Source organism: Oryzias latipes, chromosome 2, assembly GCF_053564925.1.
Source record: "Oryzias latipes strain Hd-rR chromosome 2, Olatipes_Hd-rR_3.1".
In the NCBI taxonomy this organism is placed as follows: Eukaryota; Metazoa; Chordata; class Actinopteri; order Beloniformes; family Adrianichthyidae; genus Oryzias; species Oryzias latipes.
The window spans coordinates 31,221,716-31,248,995 of record NC_136238.1 but is presented as its reverse complement, the minus strand read 5'-3'; the positions used below and the strand labels follow the sequence as shown (position 1 = coordinate 31,248,995).

General features: G+C 45.0%; 3 protein-coding genes and 1 long non-coding RNA gene across 6 annotated transcripts in view; 3 read left to right on the top strand and 1 right to left on the bottom strand.

Annotated features, from left to right (window-relative positions):
* LOC111948918 (uncharacterized) overlaps positions 1 to 6,189 on the top strand; it is a 377,453-nt gene extending 371,264 nt beyond the window's left edge. For both annotated transcript variants that reach the window (XM_078935750.1, XM_078935758.1), the window contains exon 4: positions 4,202 to 6,189. In XM_078935750.1, the coding sequence (XP_078791876.1) occupies positions 4,202 to 5,577 (1,376 nt within the window). In that variant the 3' untranslated portion in view covers positions 5,578 to 6,189. The remainder of the gene's footprint in view (positions 1 to 4,201) is intronic.
* Positions 1 to 27,280, bottom strand: part of LOC144981346 (uncharacterized) — a 676,107-nt gene that overhangs the window by 247,140 nt on the left and 401,687 nt on the right. The window lies entirely within an intron of this gene.
* Positions 16,484 to 16,947, top strand: LOC144988421 (uncharacterized). Its single transcript, XR_013652342.1, has 3 exons — positions 16,484 to 16,558; positions 16,666 to 16,794; positions 16,883 to 16,947. It is a non-coding gene; the product is annotated as an uncharacterized LOC144988421 (long non-coding RNA).
* LOC144987049 (uncharacterized) overlaps positions 25,339 to 27,280 on the top strand; it is an 84,281-nt gene continuing 82,339 nt past the window's right edge. Inside the window, exon 1 of the mRNA XM_078935932.1 lies at positions 25,339 to 26,089. Coding sequence (XP_078792058.1) covers positions 25,945 to 26,089 — 145 coding nt within the window. The 5' untranslated portion in view covers positions 25,339 to 25,944. The remainder of the gene's footprint in view (positions 26,090 to 27,280) is intronic.

Below are 27,280 nucleotides of genomic sequence, written 5' to 3'. Positions count from 1 at the left end.
AATAATAATTAATGACTAATGATAGTTGTCATCCGTAAAATTAATATAATTTTTTTGGTTTTCTGGATTCAAACAAAAATAAATAAATGTAAAGGAGTCGGCATCAAAGTGAATTTGTTTCCATCATCTCACTCAATCCTAACTCTGGTGTTTGACAGACAGAAAAGTCTATTCAAGGTTGTGGAAAATGGACAAAAGATCAAAGGAAACATCACGCTCATAAAGAATAAAAATAATTAGATTAAATAATTAAAATGAATATCCTGTATGGAACATTCTCATGTCTTCTTTCTCTTTCGGCTTTTCCCATCAGGGGTCGCCACAGCGAATCATCCTTTTCCACCTCACTCTATCATGAACATCTTCTACCCTAACGTTAGCCAACTTCATGTCCTCTGTTAAGACATCCATATATCTCCTCTTTGGCCGTCCTCTTGCCCTCCGGCCAGGCAGCTCCATCTCCAACATCCTTCTACCAATATATCCACTATCCCTCCTCTGAACATGTCCAAACCATCTCAGTCTGGCTTCTCTGACTTTGTCGCTAACACAGGCAACATGAGCCGTCCCTCTGATGTACTCGTTCCTTATCCTGTCTAACCTGGTCACTCCTAAGGAGAACCTCAACATCTTCATCTCCGCTACCTCCATCTCAGCCTCTTGTCTCTGTCTCACTGCTACCGTCTCTAACCCATAGAGCAGAGCTGGTCTCACCACTGTCTTGTACACCTTTCCTTTGAGTCTTGCTGGCACTCTTCTGTCACACAACACTCCTGACACTTTCCTCCAACCGCTCCAACCTGCCTGCACACGCCTCTTCACCTCTTTTCCACAATCCCCATCACACTGAACTGTTGACCCCAAGTACTTAAACTCCTGCACCTTCTTCACCTCAGTCCCCTGTAACCTAACGCTTCTACCTTGATCCCTCTCGTTCAGACACATGTATTCTGTCTTACTACGACTGACCTTCATACCTCTTCTTTCCAGAGCAAACCTCCACCTCTCTAGCTGTTCCTCCACCTGCTCTCTACTCTCACTGCAAATTACAATGTCATCCGCAAACATCATTGTCCAGGGAGATTCCTGTCTTACCTCGTCTGTCAGCCTGTCCATCAGCATAGCAAACAAAAAAGGACTCAAAGCTGATCCTTGGTGTAGTCCCACCTCCACCTTGAACTCCTCTGTCTGACCTACAGCACATCTCACCACCGTCATACTTCTCTCATACATGTCCTGAACTACTCTGACATACTTCTCTGCCACTCCAGACGACCTCATACAGTACCACAGCTCCTCCCTCGGCACCCTGTCATACGCCTTCTCTAAATCTACGAACACACAATGCAGCTCCTTCTGACCTTCTCTGTACTTTTCCATCAACATTCTCAAAGCAAAAATGGCATCAGTGGTGCTCTTACGGGGCATGAAACCATACTGCTGCTCACAAATCTCCACCTTCTTCCTAAGCCTGGCTTCCAATACTCTTTCCCACAGCTTCATTGTGTGGCTCATCAACTTTATTCCTCTATAGTTGCTGCAGTTCTGCATGTCACCCTTGTTCTTAAAGATCGGGACCAGAACGCTTCTCCTCCATTCCTCAGGCCTCTTCTCACTCTCTAAAATCCTATTGAACAACCTTGTTAGAAATTCCACTGCTGTCTCTCCTAGGCACTTCCATACCTCCACAGGTAGGTCATCAGGACCAACAGCCTTTCCGCTCTTCATCCTTTTCAGAGCCTTCCTAACCTCATCCTTTCCAATCTCTGCTACTTCCTGCTCCACAACAACCACATCTTCCTCCCTTCTTTCCCTGTCATTTTCCTCGTTCATCAGCTCCTCAAAATACTCCTTCCATCTTTTCTGTACACTCTCTTGGGTTGTTAGCACCTTTCCATCTCTGTCCTTAATCACCCTTATCTGTTGCACGTCCTTCCCATCTCTGTCTCTCTGTCTGGCTAGCCTGTACAAGTCCTTCTCTCCTTCCTTTGTGTCTAACCTGTCATAAAGCTCATCGTAAGCTTTCTGTTTGGCCTTTGCCACCTCTCTCTTCACTCTACGCTGCGCTTCCTTGTACTCCTGTCTACCTTCCTCAGTCCTTTCTACATCCCACTTCCTTTTAGCCAACCTCTTCCTCTGGACGCATTCCTGTACTTCCTCATTCCACCACCAAGTCTCTTTACCGTCTTTCCTCTTTCCAGATGACACACCTAGCACCTTCCTACCTGTTTCCCTGATAATCTCTGCTGTAGTTTCCCAGTCATCTGGAAGTTCATCCTGACCACCCAGGACCTGCCTCAACTTCTGCCTAAATTCCTCACAAGTTTCTTCATTCTGTAGCTTCCACCACTTGGTCTTCTTTTCTGTTTTCCCTATCTTCTTCTTCCTGACCTCCAGAGTCATCTTACACACCACCATGCGGTGCTGTCTGGCTACACTCTCTCCTACCACCACTTTGCAATCATTAACCTCTCTCAAATGACCTCGTCTACATAGGATGTAGTCCACCTGAGTACTCCTACCTCCACTTCTGTATGTCACTCTATGTTCCTCTCTCTTCTGGAAGTAAGTGTTGACTACAGCCATTTCCATCCTCTTCGCAAAGTCCACCACCATCTGTCCCTCCAGATTCCTTTCCTTCACACCAAACCTGCCCATCACCTCCTCATCACCTCTGTTGCCCTCACCAACATGCCCATTAAAGTCTGCTCCAATAACAACTCTCTCTCCTCTGGGAAAACTCTCTATGACCTCATCCAACTCACTCCAGAATCTCTCCTTCACTTCTAACTCACAGCCAACCTGTGGCGCATACCCACTGACTACATTCACCATCACCCCTTCGATTTCTAACTTTAGGCTCATCCTCCTGTCTGAGACTCTTTTCACCTCTAGAACACTGTTTACAAACTCCCCCTTCAGAATCACTCCTACCCCGTTTCTCTTCCTATCAACACCATGATAGAACAGTTTGTATCCTCCTCCAATACTACGTGCCTTGCTGCCCTTCCACCTTGTCTCCTGCACACACAGTACATCTACCTTCCTTCTCTCCATCATGTCTGCCAGCTCTCTGCCTTTCCCTGTCATTGTACCAACGTTAAGAGTCCCTATTCTCAAACCTATGTTCCTGCCTTTTCCCTTCTCTCTCTGGCAACGGACCCTTCTGCCTCCCCTCTTTCTTCGACCAACAGTAGTCAAATTTCCACCGACACCCTGTAGGTTAACAGCATCGGTGGCGGTCGTTGTTAACCCGGGCCTCGACCGATCCGGTATGTCTAAAGTGTTGTGGATGATTCGCATGGTTATTTTGGCAATTTTTACGCCGGATGCCCTTCCTGACGCAACCCTCTCTATTTATCCGGGCTTGGGACCGGCACAGAAGTTACTGGCTTGCAACCCCTGTGGCTAGATTGGAACATTCTCATGTATAAAGTAAAAATTCTTGTTAAAAAAACTGTTGTTGCATAATGAGGAAATAAAACACTTTATGTTCTTAATTTGTTATTTATTTATTTTTCGTCCTCAAAAAGTATCGATAAGAGTACCGTTAAAATACCGGATCGATAAGCAGTATCAATAAGAGTAGCAGTACCGTTAAAACCTTAACGATACCCATCCCTAGAACTGACAGAGGAGCAGAAACCCAAAGAAATGAGGGAGAGCCAGCTCAGTTCTATTTTATAGGTGGCCAGGTGCTCATCAGCAGCACCAGGATGCCTGTGCCCCAATTAGCTCATCCTACCACACTTGCAACTGGCAAGTTTAATATCAGATCCTTCAAGATAAAAGTCTCTCATGGTAGACTATTGCCATATATTTAATGATCATTTAATTGCCCATTCCTATGTTTTGCTTTACCTGTTTTAAAGCACAAAGCAATAATTAACATCACACTAACAAAATATGTGGGAGAGAAGGATTACCAGGCCCAGGAAGCTTACGCCCAAAGGACACAATCATCACCTCTTACCAGCTGTAGTTTCCACCCCGAGTGAGTAGGCGATAGAAGATCAGTGGTAACCACCCTCCTTGTATAATGTGTGTTGGTGTGTTGTTGACATTGGTGGATTTTTAAAAAAAAACTAAGAGTCATTTTCATCTGGTGTTCAGCCTTAAAAGTTATTTCCATTTTAAATTTAATTTTTAAATTGTGCTGTCATTATTAAGTATAAAGGGGTCTCTTCTTGTGTTTCTGCAGTCCTTCCCCAGCATTGGGTGACTCAAGAGGATGGTCTGTGCAACCAGCAGAGGAACTTCAGTGTGGAAAAGGAGGAACCAGAACCTCCACAGTATGAAGAGGAGGGACAACTTCCACATATTAAAGAGGAGTTCCTAATCAGTCAGGATGAAGATCAGCTTGATCTGAAGCAGGAGACTGATACCTTGATGGAGATTCCTACTAATGAGGAAGATGAGAACAGTGAAGCAAATCTAAACAATCAGCAGAGCTTTAATGTAGCTGATAGTCAGGATGAAGAAGGAAACCAACATGAAGAATCAACATCAACTACAGATGAAGAGACAGAATCAACATCAACTACAGATGAAGATACAGACCCACGGAACAGAGATCAGAGGAAGAGAAGAGACAGATGTCATGTCCAAAGTGTGGACAGCACTCCCATGTCAGAAAGTCAGTGTGACTCTGATGTTAGAAAAAAATCAAAGAAGGATGATTTAGTAAAGAAACACAAAGAATCTTCAAAACAGAAACAACTTCCCAAGCCTTTTTCATGTAAAGAATGTAAGAAACGTTTTAATCAAATATCTTGTCTCAAAAGACACATGAGAACTCACACAGGAGAAAAGCCTTTTTCATGTAAAGAATGTGATAAAAGTTTCAGTCAGTTATCCAATCTCAAAACACACATGAGAACTCACACAGGAGAAAAGCCTTTTTCATGTAAAGAATGTGATAAAAGTTTTGGTCACATATCAAGTTTCCAAACACACATGAGAATTCACACAGGAGAAAAGCCTTTTCCTTGTAAAGAATGTGATAAAAGTTTTGTTCAAACATCAAGTCTCCAAGCACACATGAGAACTCACACAGGAAATAAGCCATTTTCTTGTAGGGAATGTGATAAAAGGTTTGGTCACATAGCAAGTCTCCAAGAACACATGAGAATTCACACTGGAGAAAAGCCTTTTTCATGTAAAGAATGTGATAAAAGTTTCAGTCATATATCCAATCTCAAAACACACATGAGAACTCACACAGGAGAAAAGCCTTTTTCATGTAAAGAATGTGATAAAAGTTTTGGTCAAATATCAAGTCTCCAAGCACACATGAGAGCTCACACAGGAGAGAAGCCTTTTTCTTGTATATATTGTCATAAAGGTTTTAGTTGTTTATCTAATCTTAAAGAACACACAAGAGGTCACACTGGAGAAAAGCCTTTTTCTTGTAGGGAATGTGATAAAAGGTTTGGTCACATAGCAAGTCTCCAAAAACACATGAGAATTCATACAGGAGAAAAGCCTTTTACTTGTAAAGAATGTGACAAAAGTTTTAATCGTACATTTCATCTCAAAAGACACATGAGAACTCACACAAGAGAAAAAACATTTTAAAATAGTTTAACAAAGGATTTATTAAAAACTTTAAACTCTTGGTTACTTAGAGCAGAGAACTTAAACAACACAGGGTTTTCATCAGTAGAAGGAAAGATTCGGAAAAGGTACACATTTACTTCCATAAAGACAGGAACTAGTATTCTATTCAAAATTATGATTTTTAGTTTGAAATATTTTAAGCCTTGGTTTTATGTTGCCATTTACGTATTGGATATACCGCTTTTTTCCCTCCTTCGAAATCCCAAAGTACTTAACAGTCAGTCCCTGGACAAAAATGTTAAAAACTTTCACAAAATGAATTGTAGGTGCCATGAATCAAGTGTGGTCTTTCTTATGTTAAATGAATATAGATTTGTTCTGATTATAGGTTATAGAGTAGGATCAGCTGGTGGGTCACATGTCTGTGGGCGGTGACATTAATTGACTATAACTCACCTGTGGGTTTTTTCCCTGTGTAAGATGGAAGGGGGGTGAGCTGGGTTACCGTATTTTTTGTTGACCGCTTTAAGCGCTTTTCTTGATTACCTTGTTTTTTTATTTTTTGATCTTGATATTACAAGTGGATTTAATTACCTTCATTTTCCAGTATTAAAACTACATAAATACAAACTTCGTTATGCTCTATGGTTTTTGAGTGCATCATTTAAAACCCGGACCCACCAAGCGTCAGCCTCTCAGCGACTGTTTGGTTTTGTCGCTACATTTTTGTCAACAAAAAATGGCCAGTATAAAGACAGATATTTTGTGATTGAGCAACGGAGCTGAGATTTGGAGTAAAGGAAGGATTCAGTTACACGGACATCGGAGAAAGTGGAGGTATGCGCTGGCTGTCAAGTTAAGGAGGAGCTGCTATCAAAGCGAACTACAGCCAGGTAAGACCACCTGTGGATGCGCATGGAAGCTGTGCCTGTGGAAGGATGGCGGTTCAAAAGTTTGAAGATTGGGAGCAATCGTCTGGCTCGTGGCTGAAGGAGCTTTAGTTCTGCGCAAAACATTCCGATGCTGATTGACTTTTCTGAGTGACGCAATGCTGTGACACGTGAATTGTCTATTGGTGAAGTTGCCGCTCCGCTGTTTTTGTTCCATATATGGATATTATTTGGATAAAGTTTATTTTAATTCCAAGAAGACAATATACAAAGGTGGCTAAAGAATGAAATGTGCCAAAATCACGCTGATGCTGCATGTTTTGAAATGACCAAACACTGAAGGAAATTAATGACTGAAGGACTGATTAAAATGGAGAGTGATAAAAGACTGATTAAACCAACGGCCAAGGCGTTGGCAAATAAAATCGAAAAGCTTCAACATGAACGAAAAATAGCAGTTAATAAAATGAAATCACTTATGAAGACAAAAGAAAATGTTTTACATGTCCAATCATGTTTCCAGAAATTAAATCCATTTTGTGTAACTGCTATTGCCTCACATGATGTTTTGATGCCTTTACTCATGGAGGATGAGCAAAATGGACAAAAGAAGTGGTTTGACAGCATCATGACATATACCAATGCATTTAAAGAAGATGTTGAAAGATGGCTGAGTGGGTCTGAAGACTTGCAACAAAATGGAAGCCTCCATTTGCTTCAATCAGCTCCAGCTGTAAAAGATGAAGAAATGCTTCAATATCTAAGAGAGGATGGTCCACAAATAAATATCACTGCATCACTGCTCAGTACAGAAGACATGCAAGACAACATTAAACCATATGACAGTGTGTCAAATGCTGAAGATAAAACTGCAGTTTCTGGGAGAAGGTCTGTTGTTTCTTCTACTTCATCTGCACGTCTGAAAACAGAGGCTGACCTGGCAGCATTTATGGCAAGACAGAAGCTGCTAAAGGAAAAACATGAACTGGAGGAACAAGAGGAACATCTGAAGAGGAAGAAGGAGCAACTTAAAATGGATGAAGACATTGCAGCACATGTGACTAAATGGAATGTGTTACGATCTCAAAGTGTCACAACTTCAAGGAAGTCAACTAAATACTCTGATGGAATGGATTCTTACTTGGAAAAGGAAACCTCAAAACGAATGGTTCTTTTTTTGTTTTTTTTTAACTTGTCCTGTCCAACAGCTAGGCAAACAGATGAGAGCTGAGGGCCTCTTGTGTTGGACATATTTTATTTTAACAAGAGGGGTTATTCATCTTCAGACAAACCAAAGGTATGTCTGAATAAACCCCTTTTGTAATTCAGGCCAAACTTTATTAATTTCAATCATGTTTGAAAATCTTTGGTGTTGGACCGGACGGAAAAGGAAAGAGGGGAAGAAGAGAGAGGGACGTTAGAGAGAGGGGGGGGGGGGTAGGAGGGTGATAATAGGAGGGGAAGGGGGGTAAGACCATGAAGCAACATAGAGCAGACAGGTTTACTGGTTGTTTATCATTACGGTACGGTTCAAATGTAGTACAAAAAAGGGCGGGGCCTGTTCACACACACTCAAATATTATCAACACACCTGCTAGCTGCAAAAATGTCCACATATACACATCAACATGTACACAAAACAGATAGTGTTCACGAACGCATACCTATGCCTTTAAACCAACTAGTGTGAAATCTTTCATTCATTCAATCATGCAAACTATTAGTGCAAAGGTGAGCTAACACCTGTGCTCAAGTGAGTGTTTATGTTCTTCTAAAATGGATGGTGGAATGTGAAAATAAGGAGGAGGAGCGCCCAGCCACCCCCACACCCAGACCCCCGCCGCAGCAGCAGCGGCAGCCGGAACCCCCCCAACGCCACACGGGAACAGGCAGGGAACAACCGCCCCCCGGGCGACCAAGACCGCCACACAGGCCAGGGCCAGCAGGACCGCCGCGAGGCCCCCAGAGCCAGAGAGCAGGGAGGCGCGGAGGGAAAGAGAGCGCCGCCCCAGCCAGGAAAGCAGCCCCCCCGCCGCGCCGGAAGAGCCCAACGCAGGGCCCCACCGGAGAGGGACGCCCACAGCCCCAGACGAGCACCCCACCACCACCCAGGAGTTCCGGGCATCCCCCCCCCCCGACCCCAGGTACGAGCCAGGACCCCCCAAGGGAGACCCGCTCCGCACTCCAGGCAGCCACCCACCTGGCCCACGGTTGGTCCAGGTAGGAGCAAGGCAGGGGCCCGCCGCCCCCGCCCAGGAGGGGGGAACCCCGGGGAAAAAAGGGCGGCCCACAAGAGGTGTTATAAATATGGCCCGACCAGGCTCGGCCATGTTGGAAGTTTGGCGGGGCCCAGCGCCCAGGGGCAAGGACCAGGACACACCCCCCAGGGACACGAACACCCCCGGCTCAGGTGTAATATGAACCCCCCCACCGTGCGGAGAGAGCACCGCCGGGCCCAGGGAGCCGGCACCCAAGGGACACGGCCGCCATCGCCAAGGGGCCCGCACCCCCCACCAGGGAAGGGGTAGGGGACAGATGGACCCAGGTCCCACCTTCCATGTAAAATGTGTGTGCGTGTATGGGTGTTTGAGAGGGTGTTTGTGTGCATGTGTGTGTGTTTATGTTTGAATGTATATATTGAAGGGGGAGGGGTGTGTGTACTAAGGGGGGTGCAGTTAAAATTGGCGAGTAGGGCACTAAGGGGACATCTCCTGATTACTCACAGTGATGTCCCCTCACCCTCCACACCAAGGGGCCCTAAATGTCTAAGGTGCGGTTAAAATTGGCGGGTAGGGTGCCAGGAGGACATCTGCTGCTTGCTTGCAGTGATGTCCAAGCACCCCCCCTACCAAGGACCCTACATGTCTAAGGTGCAAATAAAACCGAAAGAAGGGGGGCCCACTCCATACGGCAACCATGGGAGGGGGGCCACTCCCAAGTAGCCCCCCCCCCAAGGCGCATCGCAGGCTAGACCCCCCACCCCCTCACCCTAATATGAGGTTATATAAGGAAGGGGGTAAGTTGGGGACAGCTGGTAGACTGTCCCCCGGTGGTCAAACAGCCGTCCCCCAGCCCACCCCCAGCAAAGGGGCCAGGGCCACCCAGCCCAGGGGCCCCACCCCCGGAGACGCCGACACCCCTGGCCCGGCACCACCCACCCCACACAGAGAGAGAGGAGCCAGAAAGCGTCCCCCCCCCCGGAGCAAGCCCAGGCCCCCACCCCCAGACGCCGGCCCTAGAGGAGCTCTGGTCAGGCCTCGACGGGACCGAGGAGCCCAACCGGCCGAGGCAACCACTGATTGCCTCAGCGGAGACCCCGACCCGTTAGCCCCCCCGATCCGTACCAATAATGGGCCCCCCCTCCCCCCCAGAACGCCCCCCCACAGGACAGGGCCGACAAGCCCCCCACCCCACCCCACCCCAGACCCCGCAGCCGAAGCGGGTGACACCCAGAGCGACCGGGGGCCCCGAGAGGGTTGTCCCGTCCCGTCCCAGAGCCAGGGAAGGGCCGATCCCAGCCCCAGGTGCAGATGGGCAGCCCATCCGGCGCCCCCCCCCCCCCCCCCCCCGAGCAGGGCCCCCCGCCAACCCCCCCCAGCACAGGCAAAGGGACCACCCCCCAAGCCAAGCCAGACCACCACCCCACCCCCCCACCACGCACACCCAAGCCCAGAGGACCACGCAGCAGGGGGCAAGGAGCAGCGACGACCAAGCCCCCCACCCCCTAAGTCATGGAGTCAACCACAGGAGACCAGAGAGACTGAATTCTTTCAAAGTTACTTGAGCTTTGGGCTGACATTTTTTCCAAGCTGATATGATCAAACAGCAGATTTCTGTGTTGACTTATGTTTATATTTTTCTTGTTTTTCCAATTTATTAAAATAGTTTTTTGGCAATACAAAGAGTTATGAAAATGATAGATGCTAATCCTTCTTCTATATCGATGGCACTCATGTCACCAAGCACACAAAGTGACGGTGAGGCAGTGATTGAAACCTTAAGCCAGACTGATAAATCGGCACATACCTGCTGCCAGAGAGCCTGGACAGGCGTGCAGAACCACAGTGCGTGCATGTAGCTGTCGGGTAGATTATTATCACAGTGCTCGCAAATGTCTGAGTTACTGAGACCCATCTTGAACATCCTCTGTCCAGTTTAGTAAATTCTGTGAAGAGTTTTGAGATGGATTAGCTGCAGATTTGGACTTTTTGTCAGTTTAAAGGTGTTTAGACAGAGTTCTGACCAGAAGCTTGCTGATGCTCAAATCTGCATCCCATTTTTTTGTTGGAAGGGCAATATTGTTATCTAAATTACATAAAAGTTTGTATATTTTGGAGAGAGTTCTATTCATTGAAAAATTAATCAGAGTGGTAACTACATCTGGTAGCTTTAAATCGTCGTCTTTAATTTTATACTTTTTAGTAATACTTGATTTAAGTTGCTGATATTCCGAGAAGTTATTTATTCCATGTTTGTCTTGAAGTTCCTGGGGAGTTATGAATCTTCTATCAATAATTACGTGCTCTAGTTGTTTTATGCCCCCTGCTTGCCAAGCTGGGAAGTGAATCATTTTTTTGTTTATAAGGATGTCCGGGTTGTTCCAGATGGGTGTCATTTTGCACGGTTGAATTGATGATTTTGATATTTTGAGAAATTCCCACCAGGCTGTTAAAGTGGCATTTATATTAATGCTTTTGAAACAATCCTGTTTTTTAACTGTTTGGCTAATAAATGGTAGCTGTGACAGGTTGATCTTTCCACATAACGCCTGTTCCAAGTCTAACCATGAGTTGGTTTCTGGATTATTTTTTAACCATTTTAAGATATATTGTAATCTATTTGCAAGAAAGTATTTGTGGAAGTTAGGTAATTCTAATGCTCCACAGTTTTTTGCAGATTTTAAAGTTTTTAGACTAATTCTTGCAGGTTTGTTGTTCCATAGAAAGCTTGATATGGATGAGTCTAATGTTTTGAACCATTTTAATGGCGGTTGTGTGGGAATCATTGAGAAGAGATAATTAACCTTGGGTAAGATTTTCATTTTAACCGTGGCTACCTTGCCCATAAGGGACAGAGGCAGGTTGGTCCAGCGTGTTAGATCGTCCTGTATGCTTTTCAGTAATGGGGTGTGGTTTAGCTGCACCAGTTCTGATAGTTTGGGGGAAAAGTAGATACCCAGATATTTGATATTTCCTGTTTTAACTGGAATTGTGAGTCTTTGTTCCATATTCCTGTTGAGTGGTAATAAAACAGACTTATTTCAATTAATGGAATAGTCTGATATGGAGGAGAATTCATTTATGATCATTGCTGTTTCATTTACAGAATGTAAATTCCTTAAAAACAGTAATATGTCATCCGCATAAAGACTAATTTTATGATGGCTGTGTTTGGTTTTTATTCCTATAATGCTCTCATTCTGTCTTATTGCTGCAGCTAAAGGCTCAATGAATATAGCAAAAAGAGAAGGAGAGAGTGGGCAGCCCTGTCTGGTTCCTCTTCCAAGAAAAAACCTGTTTGAAGTCTGTTTATTAGTTCTAACTGATGCATTGGGGGTGTGATATAATATTTTGATCCAATTGATGAATGCTTCTCCAAAACCAAACTTATGGAGGGCAGCAATAAGGAAATTCCAATTTACTCTGTCAAAGGCTTTTTCAGCATCCAGCGATAGTACCGTCATTTCCTGGTTTTCAATGGTGGCAAAGTCTATTATATTAACTAGTCTACGGACATTTTCATCCGAGTGTCTGCCTTTGATGAATTCAGTCTGGTCGAAGTGAATTATGTGAGGAGTGATTATTTCTATTCTCTGTGCTAGTGCTTTGCAGATAATTTTTACATCTGCATTGATTAAAGAAATAGGGCGATAGCTTGAAGGACTAGTGGGATCTTTGTCTGGTTTTAGAAGAAGAATTATGTTGGCTGAGTTCATGTTAGGTGGCATTGATTGGCTCTCATTGATAGATGTGACCGTTTTATAAAATGTTGGTGCCAGTTGTTCCCAGAATTCTTTATAAAACTCAGCAGGAAAGCCGTCAGGCCCTGGTGCTTTACCATTGGGCATAAGTAACAGAGCTTCATGAAGTTCAGACGGCGAGAGCGGAGAATCTAAGTTTGTGATTTGATCCTCATTTAGCCTGGGTAGGTTTACATTATTAAGAAATGAGTCAATACTTTGCTCTGACGGATTGATCTGCGGTGTGTACAGATTTTTATAAAATTTTTCAAATGCGTTATTAATTTTGACCGGGTCATGAGTGACATTTCCTGTTTGGTCCATAATAGAGGTGATTGATGATTTTTCTCTATTAATTTTAAGCTGATTAGCCAGAAATTTGCCAGATTTATTAGAGTTTTCAAATCTTTCAAGTCGTAGCCTTTGTATTTGAAATTGTGTTCGTTTATTAATGATGTCATTTTACTGCAGCTTTAAATTTTTCAGATCTCCCAGAATGTGTTCCTGTGCTGAAGCAGCATAAGCAGTCTCCAGGGTTTTGATTTTATTTTCTAATTCTAATAAATCTACTTTCTCTTTGCGTTTTTTGTGCGTTGAATAAGAGATGATTTTCCCTCTCATGACTGCCTTTGCTGTTTCCCAAAGAACGCACTGTGGGATGTCTGGAGTATTGTTGAAGTCTAAGAAGGTTGCCCACTCTTTTTTAAAGAATTCAAGAAATTCCTGGTCCTTTAACAGAGACGTATTAAACCTCCAAGTTGTACCAGAGGGTGTGGATTGTTCCCTAGAAATGTTTACAGAGACTGGTGCATGATCACTGATAATAATTGGATGGATATTGGAGCTTTGAATATTTTTTAAAAGAGAGTTACTGATTAATAAATAGTCCAAACGGGAGTGTGAATAGTGAACTGGAGAAAAAAAGGTGAACCCTTTAGTGCTTGGGTGACATGAGCGCCACGCGTCGCAGAGACCCAGATCATTCATGTACTGCTTTAGAATACTTGCAGACCGCCATGTACGCTGATTTGCTGCTGTGCTGAGTCTGTCAAGTTCAGGGTCCAAAACAAGGTTGAAGTCTCCTCCTATAATGATTGTGGAGTCAGAGTGAACTGAGAGTGAGGTGAAGAATCTGTGAAAGAAGGAAGAGTCGTCAACATTAGGGCCATAAACACTCGCTATACAAAAGTCCTTATTCTGAATGGATATATTAATGATTACAAATCTGCCTTCTGGGTAAGTAACTGTATCCTTATGAGTAAAATTAAGATTTTTATTAATTAAAACAGCAACTCCTCGTTGTTTGGAGTTGTAACTGGCAGAGTATATAACTGGAAATTGTAAGCAGCACATAAGGTGATTCAAAGAATTTGATAAATGGGTCTCCTGCAGTAGAGCTATATCTGCTTTTAGACCATCCAGGTGATTTAACACTTTCAGTCTCTTTGGCTCAGAGCCAAGTCCACGCACATTCCAGCTAACGATGTTAAGACTGTTCATAGCTGCTCTGACTGAAAAGGTGTAAAGCTAAGTAGTGCTTGTGTACCAGTCCGTGTGCGCGTGCCCGCATTGAGAAGCGCTGTGCGCGTGAACGTTTTCTGGCTATGTGAGCTGCGCGTCGCGTGCGTCCTATGAGAGCCTGTGTGAGGTGATTGCAGTATGTCGGCGTGTGTGTGCGGGATCGCATGTGCACGCCCCTGTGTGCGCTTGTGTGTGCGCGCGCCCGTTCCGTGCATAAATAAATACTTACCGAGGATGAGTTGCTTCCAGGTGATTTACATATGATGAGGGGGGAGAGGGGGGGAGGAGAGTAAAGGAAAGAAAAAAAAAGATAGAAGGGAAAACGAAAACAACAACAAAACAACAATAGAAACATCAGTGGGACTGAGATGACGAAGAAAAAAAAAGACTGTTTTCCTGAGATCGAGGTGTGGATTATTGATGATCCGGTTTTCCATTCATTGAAGTAAGTTTAGCGGGTTTCTTCTGGGCAGCGCAGATGTTCTCAGCGCGGATCTGAAAGCCTTCAGCACAGCCAGGGGGTGATCTCCGGGTCCCGGAACAGCCGGCCGTCCACGTAAAGTTTGTCAACGGCCACAACCGCTCTCGAACCAGCAGCAAGATGTTTCCTCCTCAGCGGGAACAGGATCTTCCTTCTACGGATGATCCTGTTCCCGAATGGTTCTTAATGTTGATGCAAATTCCTTTGTTCCACAACCATCAATAAAACATAGAGATACTAAACAAGAACCCTTGGATCAAGGAACAAGTTCTAAAAGGAAATCTCTACCTCTATATATTGACTATGAACCCAGAAAATATTCAGAGAATCACAACAATAATGAACAGACTCAATACAGAAGCCCTTTGAATGCAGAATCAGAGTCAAGAGATGAACATAACAACAATGTGCTGGGACTTATGAGAAAGCAGAATGAAATAACAATTCTCTTGATTCGACAGCAATGCCTCTCATCGTTACCAAAGAAAGAAATACCAATTTTTGATGGAGACCCATTGAACTATCATGCATTCATTAAAGCCTTTGAGAATGGTGTGGAGAGAAATACGGACGATTACAGTGATTGCCTGTATTTTCTGGAGCAGTTCACCAGGGATCACGCAAAAGAACTGGTGAAAAGCTGTCAACATTGACACTGTAGATCACAGTATTTTACTCAACAGGCTGAGAGGTTTGGGCATCTCTGGTACCGTACTAAAGTGGTTTTATTCCTATCTCACAGATCGAGGTTTTTACGTAAGTATGGATACTTGCTCCTCAAAGGTCTTTGACATCAACTGTGGGGTCCCCCAAGGTTCAATTTTAGGCCCACTACTTTTTAATCTATATATGCTGCCACTGGGGGACGTCATCAGGAGGCGTGGCGTTTGTTTCCATAGCTACGCTGATGACACTCAACTCTACATCGCTGTGTCTCCTGATGATGAAGAGTACAAAACAGAGGTTTTAGTGATCGGTTCTGAAGACAAGAGAGAGATAGTTTTATCTAAACTAAAGAATTACAAAACTTCTCAGTGTGTGAGAAACCTGGGTGTCATTTTTGACTTTGAGATGAATTTTGTCCCACAAATTAAAAATATCACAAAAACAGGATTTTATCATCTAGAAAAAAAAATAGCCAGAGTCCGCCCATTTCTCTCTCGCCAGTACAGAGGTGCTGATGCATGCTTTTATTACCAGCAGATTAGATTACTGTAATGCCCTGCTCTCCGGTCTTCCCAGAACAACAATCGCAAATCTTCAACTGCTGCAAAATTCAGCGGCACGCGTGTTGACGAGGACCAGGGGGCGGGAACACATTACACCAGTTTTAAGATCGCTGCATTGGCTCCATGTGCAATTCAGAATTGATTTTAAAGTTATTTTATTGGTTTACAAATGTTTTTATGGTCTCGGGCCTTCATATGTTTCTGACATGATTTTAAAGTATGAGCCCTCGCGGACCCTGAGGTCCTCTGATACCAGCCTTTTGGTTATTCCAAAAGTTAGAAGTAAAACATACAGCGAGGCCTCATTCAGTTTTTACGGACCCCGCCTGTGGAACAGCCTCCCAGAGAGCCTCAGGGCCGCAGAGACTGTTCATGTTTTTTTTTGATTTTTGATTTTTTTTTATTTGAAATGGTTTATTTCAAGCAATTAAGTAGAAATAATACACAACAGCAATATAAACATCAGTTATACATTCATACAGTAACTAATCAAACTTAGGATAATTAGACATATTAATAAATATTGCTTGAAAGGGAGTGGGAGGAAGCGAATTTATATAATCCCACCCCGATTATACTGTAACCATTTTATTACATGATTTATCAATATCCGGTTCCCAGTTTTTATCAGACAGAATTAAAAATCATAAGATATCGATAAAGCACATGACAAAGATGAATTACTTAAGTATTACGTCAAAAATAACTATTTTAGAAATCAACATGGCAAATGCAGATCAGTCATCTGAAATATATGCAGATTATGTTACTTCTAAAAGCCATTCATATGAATAAAACATAATACTATATCAGTAAAGCAGACAACACTGTTTCAGGAATTTTTGTCATGGCTACAGAACACTTTTCGAACCCAGATGCTGAAACCCAGAAGAAACACAGCGGGAGGCAAGCGTGGCAGGTAAGAGGTTTAATACGTGGAGCAGGAAACAGAGCGTGAGCAGGACAGGATGTCGGTTCCAAACTAGAGGCAGAAGTTAGCGGCGTCACTGGTGGATTTCTCCGTAGGCAGATGTTGGTGGAGGATGGGATACTTGAAGAGGCAGAGGCTCGTGGTGGGTCCGCAGGAGAGGACAGATTGGCGAGACCGGCTGGAAACTGATTCTGGCGACCACTCGTGGTACTGGATTCCTGGAGGTGAGTAGAGAGAGACAGTATTTAGTCACAGACTTGACGTAACGAAACAGACAATAGCTTGACTTGAGGACCAACTATGCACCATCAGGGGCAACGGACTGGCGAAGACTGATGATCCTGTGGCTCCTTATGAAGGCGGATGAGGTGATGAGGTAAGTGGTCGCAGGTGTTGAGAATCAGCAGCCAAGCGGAGAGGAGAGGGGGAGGAGTCTGACAGAGGCACCATATCAGTACCCCCCCCGCAACGACCGCCTCCAGGCGGTCAAGGGCGGCGATCAGGGTGGGCACGGAAGAAATCCTCAATGAGCGAGGGGTCCAAAATAAACGAGCGGGGAATCCAGGAGCGCTCCTCCGGACCGTAGCCCACCCAGTCGACCAGGAACTGGAATCCACGACCCCTACGACGGACATCCAAAACCCGGCCGACGTCATAGGCCGGAGCGCCGTCGATGACCCGGGCGGGTGGTGGGGAAGTGGACGGCGGGCACAGAGGACTGTCCTGGACTGGCTTGATCTGGGAGATGTGAAAAGACGGGTGGACCTTCAGGGCTTTGGGCAAACGAAGACGGACACAGGTAGGGTTGATGAGTTTGTCTATGACGTAAGGACCGATGAATCGGGGAGCCAGTTTCTTGGAGGATGCCTGAATGGGTATATTGCGAGTGGAGAGCCAAACCCGCTGACCAGGTTGATAGTCGGGTCCCACCACCCTGCGACGGTTGGCGATCCGGCAGTTGCTCTCCTTGGTGCGGAGGAGAGCGGCCTTCGTCTGAGTCCAGACGCGTTGACAACGCTGGATGTGATGGTGGACGGAAGGCACTGCCAGATCCAACTCCTGGGATGGGAACAGAGGTGGTGAGTACCCTAGGGCGGCCTCAAAAGGAGAGATCCCGGTGGCAGATGAAGGATGAGTGTTATGGGCATACTCTATCCATACCAGGAAGGTGGATCAGTCCTTTTCATTCTGTGCCGCCAGACAGCGGAGAGCTGCCTCCAGCTCCTGGTTCGCTCTCTCCGCTTGGCCATTTGACTGGGGATGATAGCCGGACGAGAGACTGACCGTGGCCCCCAAGGCCGAGCAGAAGGCCTTCCACACTTGTGACGTGAATTGGGGGCCACGGTCGGAGACAATGTCCATAGGGATGCCATGGTGGCGAAAAACGTGGTTGACCATTAGGTCAGCAGTTTCAGTGGCCGTGGGGAGTTGAGGAAGGGGAATGAAGTGAGCCATTTTCGAAAAACGATCAACAACAGTGAGGATAGTTGTGTTACCGTGTGAAGGGGGGAGACCGGTGACGAAATCCATGGCAAGATGGGACCAGGGTCGATCGGGAGTGGGGAGTGGATGAAGCAGACCTGCCGGAGCAGAGGATGAAGATTTTGATCGGGCGCACGTGGAGCAGGCTGCTACATACTCCCGCACATCCTTTTCCATGGCAGGCCAATGGAACCTTTTGCGAATAGGGTTAAGAGTCCGGTGAATTCCCCCATGGCAAGCCAAGCGGGATGTATGCCCCCATGTGATGACCTCGGACCGGAGATCAGCAGGAACGAACAAGGTACCCCTGGGGACAGGAGGGTGGTCATTATTGTCTCTCAGGGCTTGGAGTACCATGTTTTCAACGTCCCACGTGAGGGCTCCGATGACGCAGGTGGAGGGAAGGATAGTGGCTGGGGCGCGTTCTGAAGGGCTGTACTTTCGGGACAGGGCGTCAGGCTTGACATTTCGGGATCCGGGTCTGTAGGTGATTACAAAATTGAAGCGGTCAAAAAAGAGACACCAACGAGCTTGCCTGGAGTTGATCCGTTTGGCTGAGCGGAGATAAGCCAGGTTCTTGTGATCGGTCCATACGATGAATGGCTGTTCTGCTCCCTCCAACCAGTGACGCCATTCCTCTAATGCCAGCTTGATGGCAAGAAGTTCCCGGTTGCCGACATCGTAGTTCTGTTCTGCCGGTGATAATTTGCGAGAAAAAAAAGCACAAGGTTTCATTTTGCCTGTTGAGTCTTCTTTTTGGGAGAGGACGGCCCCCACACCGGTATCAGAAGCGTCGACCTCGACGATGAATTGGCGAGATGGGTCAGGTTGGATGAGGATGGGTGCGGATACGAACAGTTCTTTCAATTTGTCAAAGGCTTGTTGGGCGTCAGTGGACCAGACAAAGGGGTGAGAAGTAGAAGTAAGGCGCGTGAGAGGAGAAGCTATGCTGCTGTAATTACGGATAAAGCGCCTGTAAAAATTGGCGAAGCCTAGAAACTGTTGGAGTTTTTTTCGAGTGTCTGGAGGAGCCCAGTTGGTGACGGCTTCTAACTTAGCAGGATCAGGTCGGATGCAACCGGCCTCAATGATATAGCCGAGAAACTGAACGGTTGAGACATGAAACTCGCATTTCTCAAATTTTACATAAAGCTGGTTTTCCAATAATCTCTCCAGCACGAGACGTACGTGATGTTCATGTTGGGCCTGATCATGAGAATAGATGAGAATGTCATCTAGGTATACGAAGACGAACCGGTTAAGGAAATCACGGAGTATGTCGTTAACCAACCTCTGGAAGACTGCAGGGGCGTTGGTGAGGCCAAAAGGCATGACCAAATATTCGTAGTGGCCTAAGGGGGTTTTGAATGCAGTCTTCCATTCGTCGCCTTCTTTGATGCGAACCAAATGGTACGCATTGCGGAGGTCTAATTTAGTGAAGATACGAGCTTGTTGAACGGAGTCAAAAACGGATGTGATTAGTGGCAGGGAGTATTTATCTTTGACTGTGATCTGATTAAGTTCGCGGTAATCGATGCAAGGCCTGAGTGTCTTATCTTTTTTCTCCACGAAGAAAAATCCAGCCCCCACAGGGGAGGAGGAGGGACGTATGTGCCCTAGCGAAAGCGCTTCCTGGATGTACTGTTCCATGGCGTTTCTTTCGGGGCCCGACAGGTTGAATAGCCGCCCCTTAGGTAGAGGAGCACCAGGAAGGAGGGTAATAGCGCAATCGTAAGGTCTATGCGGGGGAAGGGCGCTAGCCTTAGTTTTACTGAAAACTGCTTTTAAGTCGTGATAACACGACGGAATGGAAGCAAGATCTACTGAGACGGGACTCTCGGTATCAATGGAGCACACACGGGGAACCGCGGACAGTAAACAGTTAGCGAGGCAGTACGAACTCCATTGAGTGACAGATCCTTGAGCCCAGTTAAATTGGGGATTGTGCAATTTAAGCCAGGAGAACCCTAGCACTATGGGAGTATGAGCGGACTGGGTGATGTAAAACTGAACTGATTCCCTGTGATTACCTGACGTGACGAGTAGAATGGGCTTGGTACGGTGGGTGATACGAGACAGGTGTTGTCCCCCGAGGCCAGAGGCTTCAATGGGGTTTTCTAGGGGCTCTGTGGGGATAGACAAGTGGTTAACTACATGAAAGTCAATAAGGCTCTGTTCCGCCCCAGAATCGACGAGGGCCCTAAGATCATGAACTTGGAGATCGAGGCATAACTTGACAGGTAAATACAAAAATTCTTTACCAGAATCTGTGGCAGATAACTCCCCTCGCGGCCTGTCGTCTAGCGAGGGGCTTGGGAGTTTAAACGTACTGGGCACCCTGAGACTAAATGGCCTTTAGCCCCGCAGTAGAAACAGGCACCAGCTTCGCGTCTTTTGCGCCGCTCCTCTTCCGACAGCCTTGAGTGACCGATCTGCATGGGTTCATCCATAGTCTTGGAGGGGACAGGACACTCAGCATACGGGCCTGGAACAATCGGTGGAGCGTGGACTGACTTAGTCGGGAGACGTGGAGGCGGATGACTTCGTTCTTTTTGGCGTTCCCGTATCCTAACGTCCGACCTGAGAGCGGCGGAAACTAACTCCTCAAAGGATCGTGCTTCCGGTTGAGAACAAAGGTGGTCTTTAATTTGTTCATTCAAGGACTGGTAGAAAACACCTTTGAGGGCCAGATCGGGCCAGCCAGCTTCAACCGCTAGAATGCGGAAATCGATGACGTGATCGCTAACAGGACGGCTCCGCTGTTTGAGTGCAAGCAGCCGCCGGGTCGCCTCTTCCTGTTTACGAGGTTGGTCGAATATCAGGCGGAATTCGCCGAGGAAACGCTCGTAAGACAGGTGAGAGATGGGATTGGCAGAGAGAAAGGCTTGGGCCCACTGGAGAGCTTTACTTCGTAGAGAATTGATGATGAGTGTGATCTTACTATGGTCGGTCTGATAGAATCGGGGAGCTTGTTGACATATTAACTGGCACTGCAGCAAAAATCCTCCGCAGGCTTCCACATCCCCGAAGAAAGGTTCCGGTTGGAGTCGGATGTTTTCGGGTGCGGACGGCGATCCGGAAGTGGAGGAAGCTGGGATGACAGGAGTATGGGCTGTGGCAGGCGAAACCTGGGAAAACTGGCTGGTTAGTTCATGTAAGGTCTGAGTCATACCATCTAGGCGATGAAAGAGATCCTGCTGGGCCGCAGCCATTTGAGACAGAGCGTCCGCTTGACGTCCCAGCATAATGCCTTGTTGGGAAACGGCTAATCTGAGTCCTTCTGGGTCAGCTGGGTCGGAGTTATGGCCAGTCCGTTCTGTCATGGCTACAGAACACTTTTCGAACCCAGATGCTGAAACCCAGAAGAAACACAGCGGGAGGCAAGCGTGGCAGGTAAGAGGTTTAATACGTGGAGCAGGAAACAGAGCGTGAGCAGGACAGGATGTCGGTTCCAAACTAGAGGCAGAAGTTAGCGGCGTCACTGGTGGATTTCTCCGTAGGCAGATGTTGGTGGAGGATGGGATACTTGAAGAGGCAGAGGCTCGTGGTGGGTCCGCAGGAGAGGACAGATTGGCGAGACCGGCTGGAAACTGATTCTGGCGACCACTCGTGGTACTGGATTCCTGGAGGTGAGTAGAGAGAGACAGTATTTAGTCACAGACTTGACGTAACGAAACAGACAATAGCTTGACTTGAGGACCAACTATGCACCATCAGGGGCAACGGACTGGCGAAGACTGATGATCCTGTGGCTCCTTATGAAGGCGGATGAGGTGATGAGGTAAGTGGTCGCAGGTGTTGAGAATCAGCAGCCAAGCGGAGAGGAGAGGGGGAGGAGTCTGACAGAGGCACCATATCAATTTTCATAGCAAAAATTTCATCAAGTATCAAAAGTTAAAAACATGTGCAAAATTATGCTACATTAGGAAAGATTTTTGAATCAATTTATCAAGTTCTGGAGAAAGTGAAGTAATATCATTAAAAGTCAATCAATTTAACAATTTTCAATAAGTGATTAACCATTTGTTTTACTTTTTTTAATATTTTTTTGTATTTTTATTTATTTATAATAAAGTAATGCTGTAGGGGAAGAGTAAAAAGGGTCCATAACTGTCGATTGTCCAAGGTTGGTATTTCTTCTTTTACTGATAACAGCTGATCTCCTGGGTTCAAAACAGAGTTTATAGTTCTCTTCGATGTTATGTCTGCAGACATTAGATTCAGGTCCATATCCTTCTTCAGCTGATATCAGCTGCGGTGAAAGTTGAGGTCAAGTTGTCTGCAGGTCAGAACTCTGCTGTTATTCAGGTTACGCAAAGTGATGAATCCACGTGTCATATTTCTTGAAATTATTTGGCTCTTTGGTTTATTATTCCATGTTGTTTCAGACGACCGTGATGAAACACTTTTCAAAGTCTTTCATGGTGTTCACAACCACAACCTTTGACCGGTCCTCTGGACCGAGCGGTTTGACATAAATCCTGCAGCCTTTAACCCAAGTGTTCTCAATCTGCTTACGCTTCCTGAGAAGCCGTGCATGTTTTGAGATTTCAGCATTCCTTCTGGTCAGATGGTCGTTCAGATAAGCAGCCGAACCTTTCAGTTGTTTCCTTTGGGTCATCAAAGCTAGCTTGTGTTTGTGATTCACAAACCTGATGAGGATCGCTGGTTTATCCGTCTCCTTTCTCCTGGGGAGCAGGTGGCAGGTCTCGATGGTATTGAGATCCAGGGAAATCCCTTTAGATGTGAGAAATGAATGTATTTGCTGTTCCAAAGACACTGCACCGATCTCCGTACTGGCACTGGCACTGCTAGCTACGCTAGCGCTAGCATTAGCAGTGCTAGCTCGAGGCTTGATTGGTACTCCAGTAAGAATTACATTATTCATCCTTACTTGCTGTTCCACATCGTCCAGTCTTTTCTCCAGAATCTCAACCTGGTTTTCTCGCTGCTCGTTTTGAGCCCGAAATCTTCGGAACTCTTCCATCATATCCCAAAGTGGCGTTAGCTTAGCCGACACTTGTTCCATAAAACTTTTCAGCGTTTCTTGAATAATGTCAAGAGTCTTTATGAGGTCTTCGTATTCCTGGGGTTTCTTCGGGGGCATGGTCAGCTCTCTTTTTTGAAAATCAACCTTTTTAAAGTAATTTGAAGATAGTTGTATTCGCAGAGAGGCACGCCACGCGTCCTGCTGTGTAACCCGGAACCGGAAATTTTAATTTTTAAAGGAAGGCTTAAGACCTACCTTTTTAATATAGCTTTTAGTTGAATTTTAGGAATTTATTTGATATTTTATTTATTTTTTCTTTTTACTAGTTTTATATGTGTATGTAAATACATTTATTTATTTATTAATATATTTATTTATTTCTTCTATTAATTTTTAAGTCGCTCTTACCATTTCATATGTCTATTAAGGTTTATGTAATTATCTGTTTTTTGTTCATGTTTTTATATTTTAATTTTATTCCTTTTACATTTTATTACACTCCAGTGTTTTCCTCTGAGGGATCCTCCATATCGGTGACTGACCCTTCTCAGTGAACGGGGTCGCTGCAGTGGGATCTCCTGGGTCTGACTCTTTTGATCGGATCTGGGGGGGTCCTGTGGTAGTGTTCTCCGTGAACTTGGGTTGGGGGATTGACAGATTCACTCGCCGATTGGTGATGTGGACCCGAGGGAATGTATTTTTCTATTGGCAGATGCACACAAAAGAAGGCAGGAGCCGGAGGTACAAAAATTAAAATGATTTTATAACAAAACGTTAAAACCAATTAAAAATGGACCCATTAAAAGACATGCACAACAAATTCAGTATGCTGAGGACCAGAAGACTTAAGGGAGGTGGAGGCTCCCAGAGAACAAAGATAAAATTTCTCCCCACTCACGTGATGCAGACCACACACACACTTGTGAACCCTTCACCCAAGGACACGTCACTCCAAACTGGGGGGATAGCCTCCACCTAGAATTCTGGGCTGGCACCTGAGTCCTCAGCACTGAGGGAGGGGGGAAACAAAGGTGGATTACACAATAAAATGCAGTTAAAACACAGTTCTAAAAGAATTCTGTAAAAATGCTAAAAACAAAATAAAAGAAACTCTCGTGAGAGTAAGTCCGCCCGTAGGGTGCTGCTCAATGAACGGAGCGCGGCCAAGCTTTTATTGATTCTTGTTGGTGGTGGAGGATTCAGGCGTGACGCCCCGTTTAGTCCTCCGTTTCTCAGGCTCAAAGGCAGCTGAGGAGCACTCGGGCCCGGCAGAACCCTGGTCAGGAGTCTACAGGGATTCTGATCACGAGCGGTGACAGTTCCTTAAAATAGTTTTAAAATTCAATATATAAGAAGCAGCAGCTGTTCAGCAGGTGGGAGCGTCAGAAAGTCCCCGGCGCAGACAGACTGTTCGTCACCTGGGAGGCGCGCTCAATTGCAGAGGCTATATTTTTCTCAATATCTGTGCCTGCAGGTCTCATCCGGAGCTGTGAGGCTAACCGGAGGTGTGCAAACAGGAAGTGGGCGGTTCCAATGGCCAAATGCTGCCCCTGCCCAAGTGACGGTTTCTTTGTTTTTTTATAGCGCCCCATGAGGCCACTACTAGTAATCATCCTCCCCACTGCACCTGAGCCAATTAATCCTGCCACAGTGACATCAGTTGACCTGCTCCGTCAGAGGACTCTCAATATGCACCGTAGAAAAATCTCTCACAAATGTGGGGAGATTCACATACGAGAGCGGATTTTTGAATGCACATTCTGCAATTCGAATGATCTGTGAGTTCACATCACATGTGTACCTAAAAATCATGTTTGTGAAGCACCTACTCTGCATTTCTGATACATTTATTGTGAATTTCTAAAATGTTTTTGTGAAACACAGTATGTGTGAGAGTTCTGCTCTCTGCTCCAACAGAACCACCTTCCTGAGCTCCTGGTTTCTTCTGGATCCTCCAACATTCAGACGCTCTCTGACTGAGTTCATGTCTGCACAGAAACCTTCAGGATTCTCTTCTTCCACATTCGTTTCTTCTCACTAAATTAACCGCTGATTTCATAAACTACATTACGTAGTACACACAGATTTCTGTTTTTCTTTGGACTTTTCTTTATTTCAGGCTTTTAGCTTTTTGAACTTTCTTTGTTTCTATGCTTTAACTTCCAAACAGGTTTATCTAAGACAATCTGATTGTTTTTCATTTGACTTTCAATTAACTTTCTGTTTCATCTTTGAGTATTTGGACTTTTGAAAGACTTTTAGCTGCAGTTTCATCATTTGAACCAGATGCTCCAGACAACAAAATGGTGCCCCAACATCATTAGCAGGAACCGGAAATTCAAGTCCTGTTCCCCTTTCTCCATTTTTGTCATAAAACTCTCTTTTCCTGGTCGACAAAGACTAGTCACACAAAACTATTTTTAATCTAAACCAGCTGTTTCTCCTTCAATTGCCAGTAAAGGTAAAAAAAAGGGCGATTTTTGCCGCCATCGACATGATAATATGAGCGACAGACAACACTCCACACCAGCTGGTGGCAACTACCCCTGGGGCTAAAGCACCATGACGCTGTTAGCCAAACAAAGAAGAAGAACAGCACGAGGCGCTAGCAGAGTTAGCATGTTAGCAGGCTAGCAGCGTTAGCTTGTTAGCAGCGTTAGCTTGTGTTGAGAGGACGGTGGTGTTTAGTTGGGACGTTTGTGAGGTTTTTGGACAGAAAGGACGATACGTGGTTCGTGTGGGAACTCTCAGCAATTTCCAAAGTGTCGTAAATGAGTGAAGAAGTGTTGAACGGAAAGACAACGTGGATTGCTGTGATTGTGAGACTAGCAGATGATCGGAGCTGCAGTGAAGAGGACGGCGGTGTTTGTGGGAGTTGGAGCTGAAGATCGGAGCAGGAACCATGTCTTCAGAACCTCAGGAAGGTTCTGTCAGAGAACAACTTTCTGCTGCTGAAGGAACCATCGTCCAGAACGAGGAGGAGCTCTGTCGTCAGCGCAGACTGCTGGATAGCAGCTGGAACCCGCAGCTTCAGCTACACATAGTCGGTATGTGACTAAACATTTAAATTCTTTGGTTGCCCTGATCTTTATGTCACTGCAAAATGATTAAATAAACATTTCCAATGGTATAAAGATCTTCCAGATTAAATCATGTAATTTTACGTGATCACTAATTTTATTCCTGAATAAAAAGCAAAACAATAAAAAAGTTTGTGACCAAAATCAAAGACGAGAGTTCTTAGTGTCAGAACTTTCTCATTACTGTCCAATTTAAGAAAGGGGGGTCTCAAAAGAATGACAAGAATTAAAGTTGATAATAGCAATTAATAATTAATTAGGAATATAATTATGAAAATGATGCAGTTCAATTTGAAGCGTCACAGAAAATGATTTAGCCGAAAAACAACATTTAAAGCAGACGTCTTATTTGTATTTACATTAAATATATTTTAAGTTATAAATATAAAGAGATTCCCGACTTCCATTGCTATGGAAGCAATTGTGAAGCATAATTTAAAAAAAGGCAAAAGCAGAAATCCTTGTTCATTTTCAAAATGAAGCTGCATTTTTTTTACTCAATTAAAATGAAAAAGCAATCCACCAAAATGCTTTTTCTTTTTCAATGCCGCTTATTTTGTCACTTAATTAAAATGATAAAGAAAATGGTTTTTGACATTTCATTTTCAAAAAGTTCTCTGGTAAATGAGTAGCAAAACCCATTTAGAAATGTCTAATTTGACAATTAAAATGGATTAACTGAAATGCTTTTCATTTTCAAAATGTAACTGCATCAAATGACTCAAAATTAAAAAGAAAAGGCAATCCTTTAAAATATTTTTTCATTTTCTACTTTAAAACCGCTCATTCCGTGTCATAATTAAAACAAAAATGCAAAGAGGGGATTGCATTAGTGTTGTCACATCCACCCTGCGAGAAGTGTACAGTAATCCCCCCCCCCCCCCCCTCGCGCGAATAACGAAAATCTGCGAATAATTGACGCTGTTTTAAGACTCCCAGAGCCTCTGCAGACTCAGAACCTTTTTCTGCCGTTTGGGTTCATTTCCAGAAGCCTTAGATGATGCAGGGCTTTTATTGGCTTTTATTAACCTTGTCAGAATGGTTACAGCTCGAACAAAAATAGCGCAGCCTGCTCATACACTCAGCCAGAGGAGAACGTTCAGCCAACGCGCACCCAGGTAGGCCCCGCCCCCTCTAATCCACCAGTCACCAGCCCAC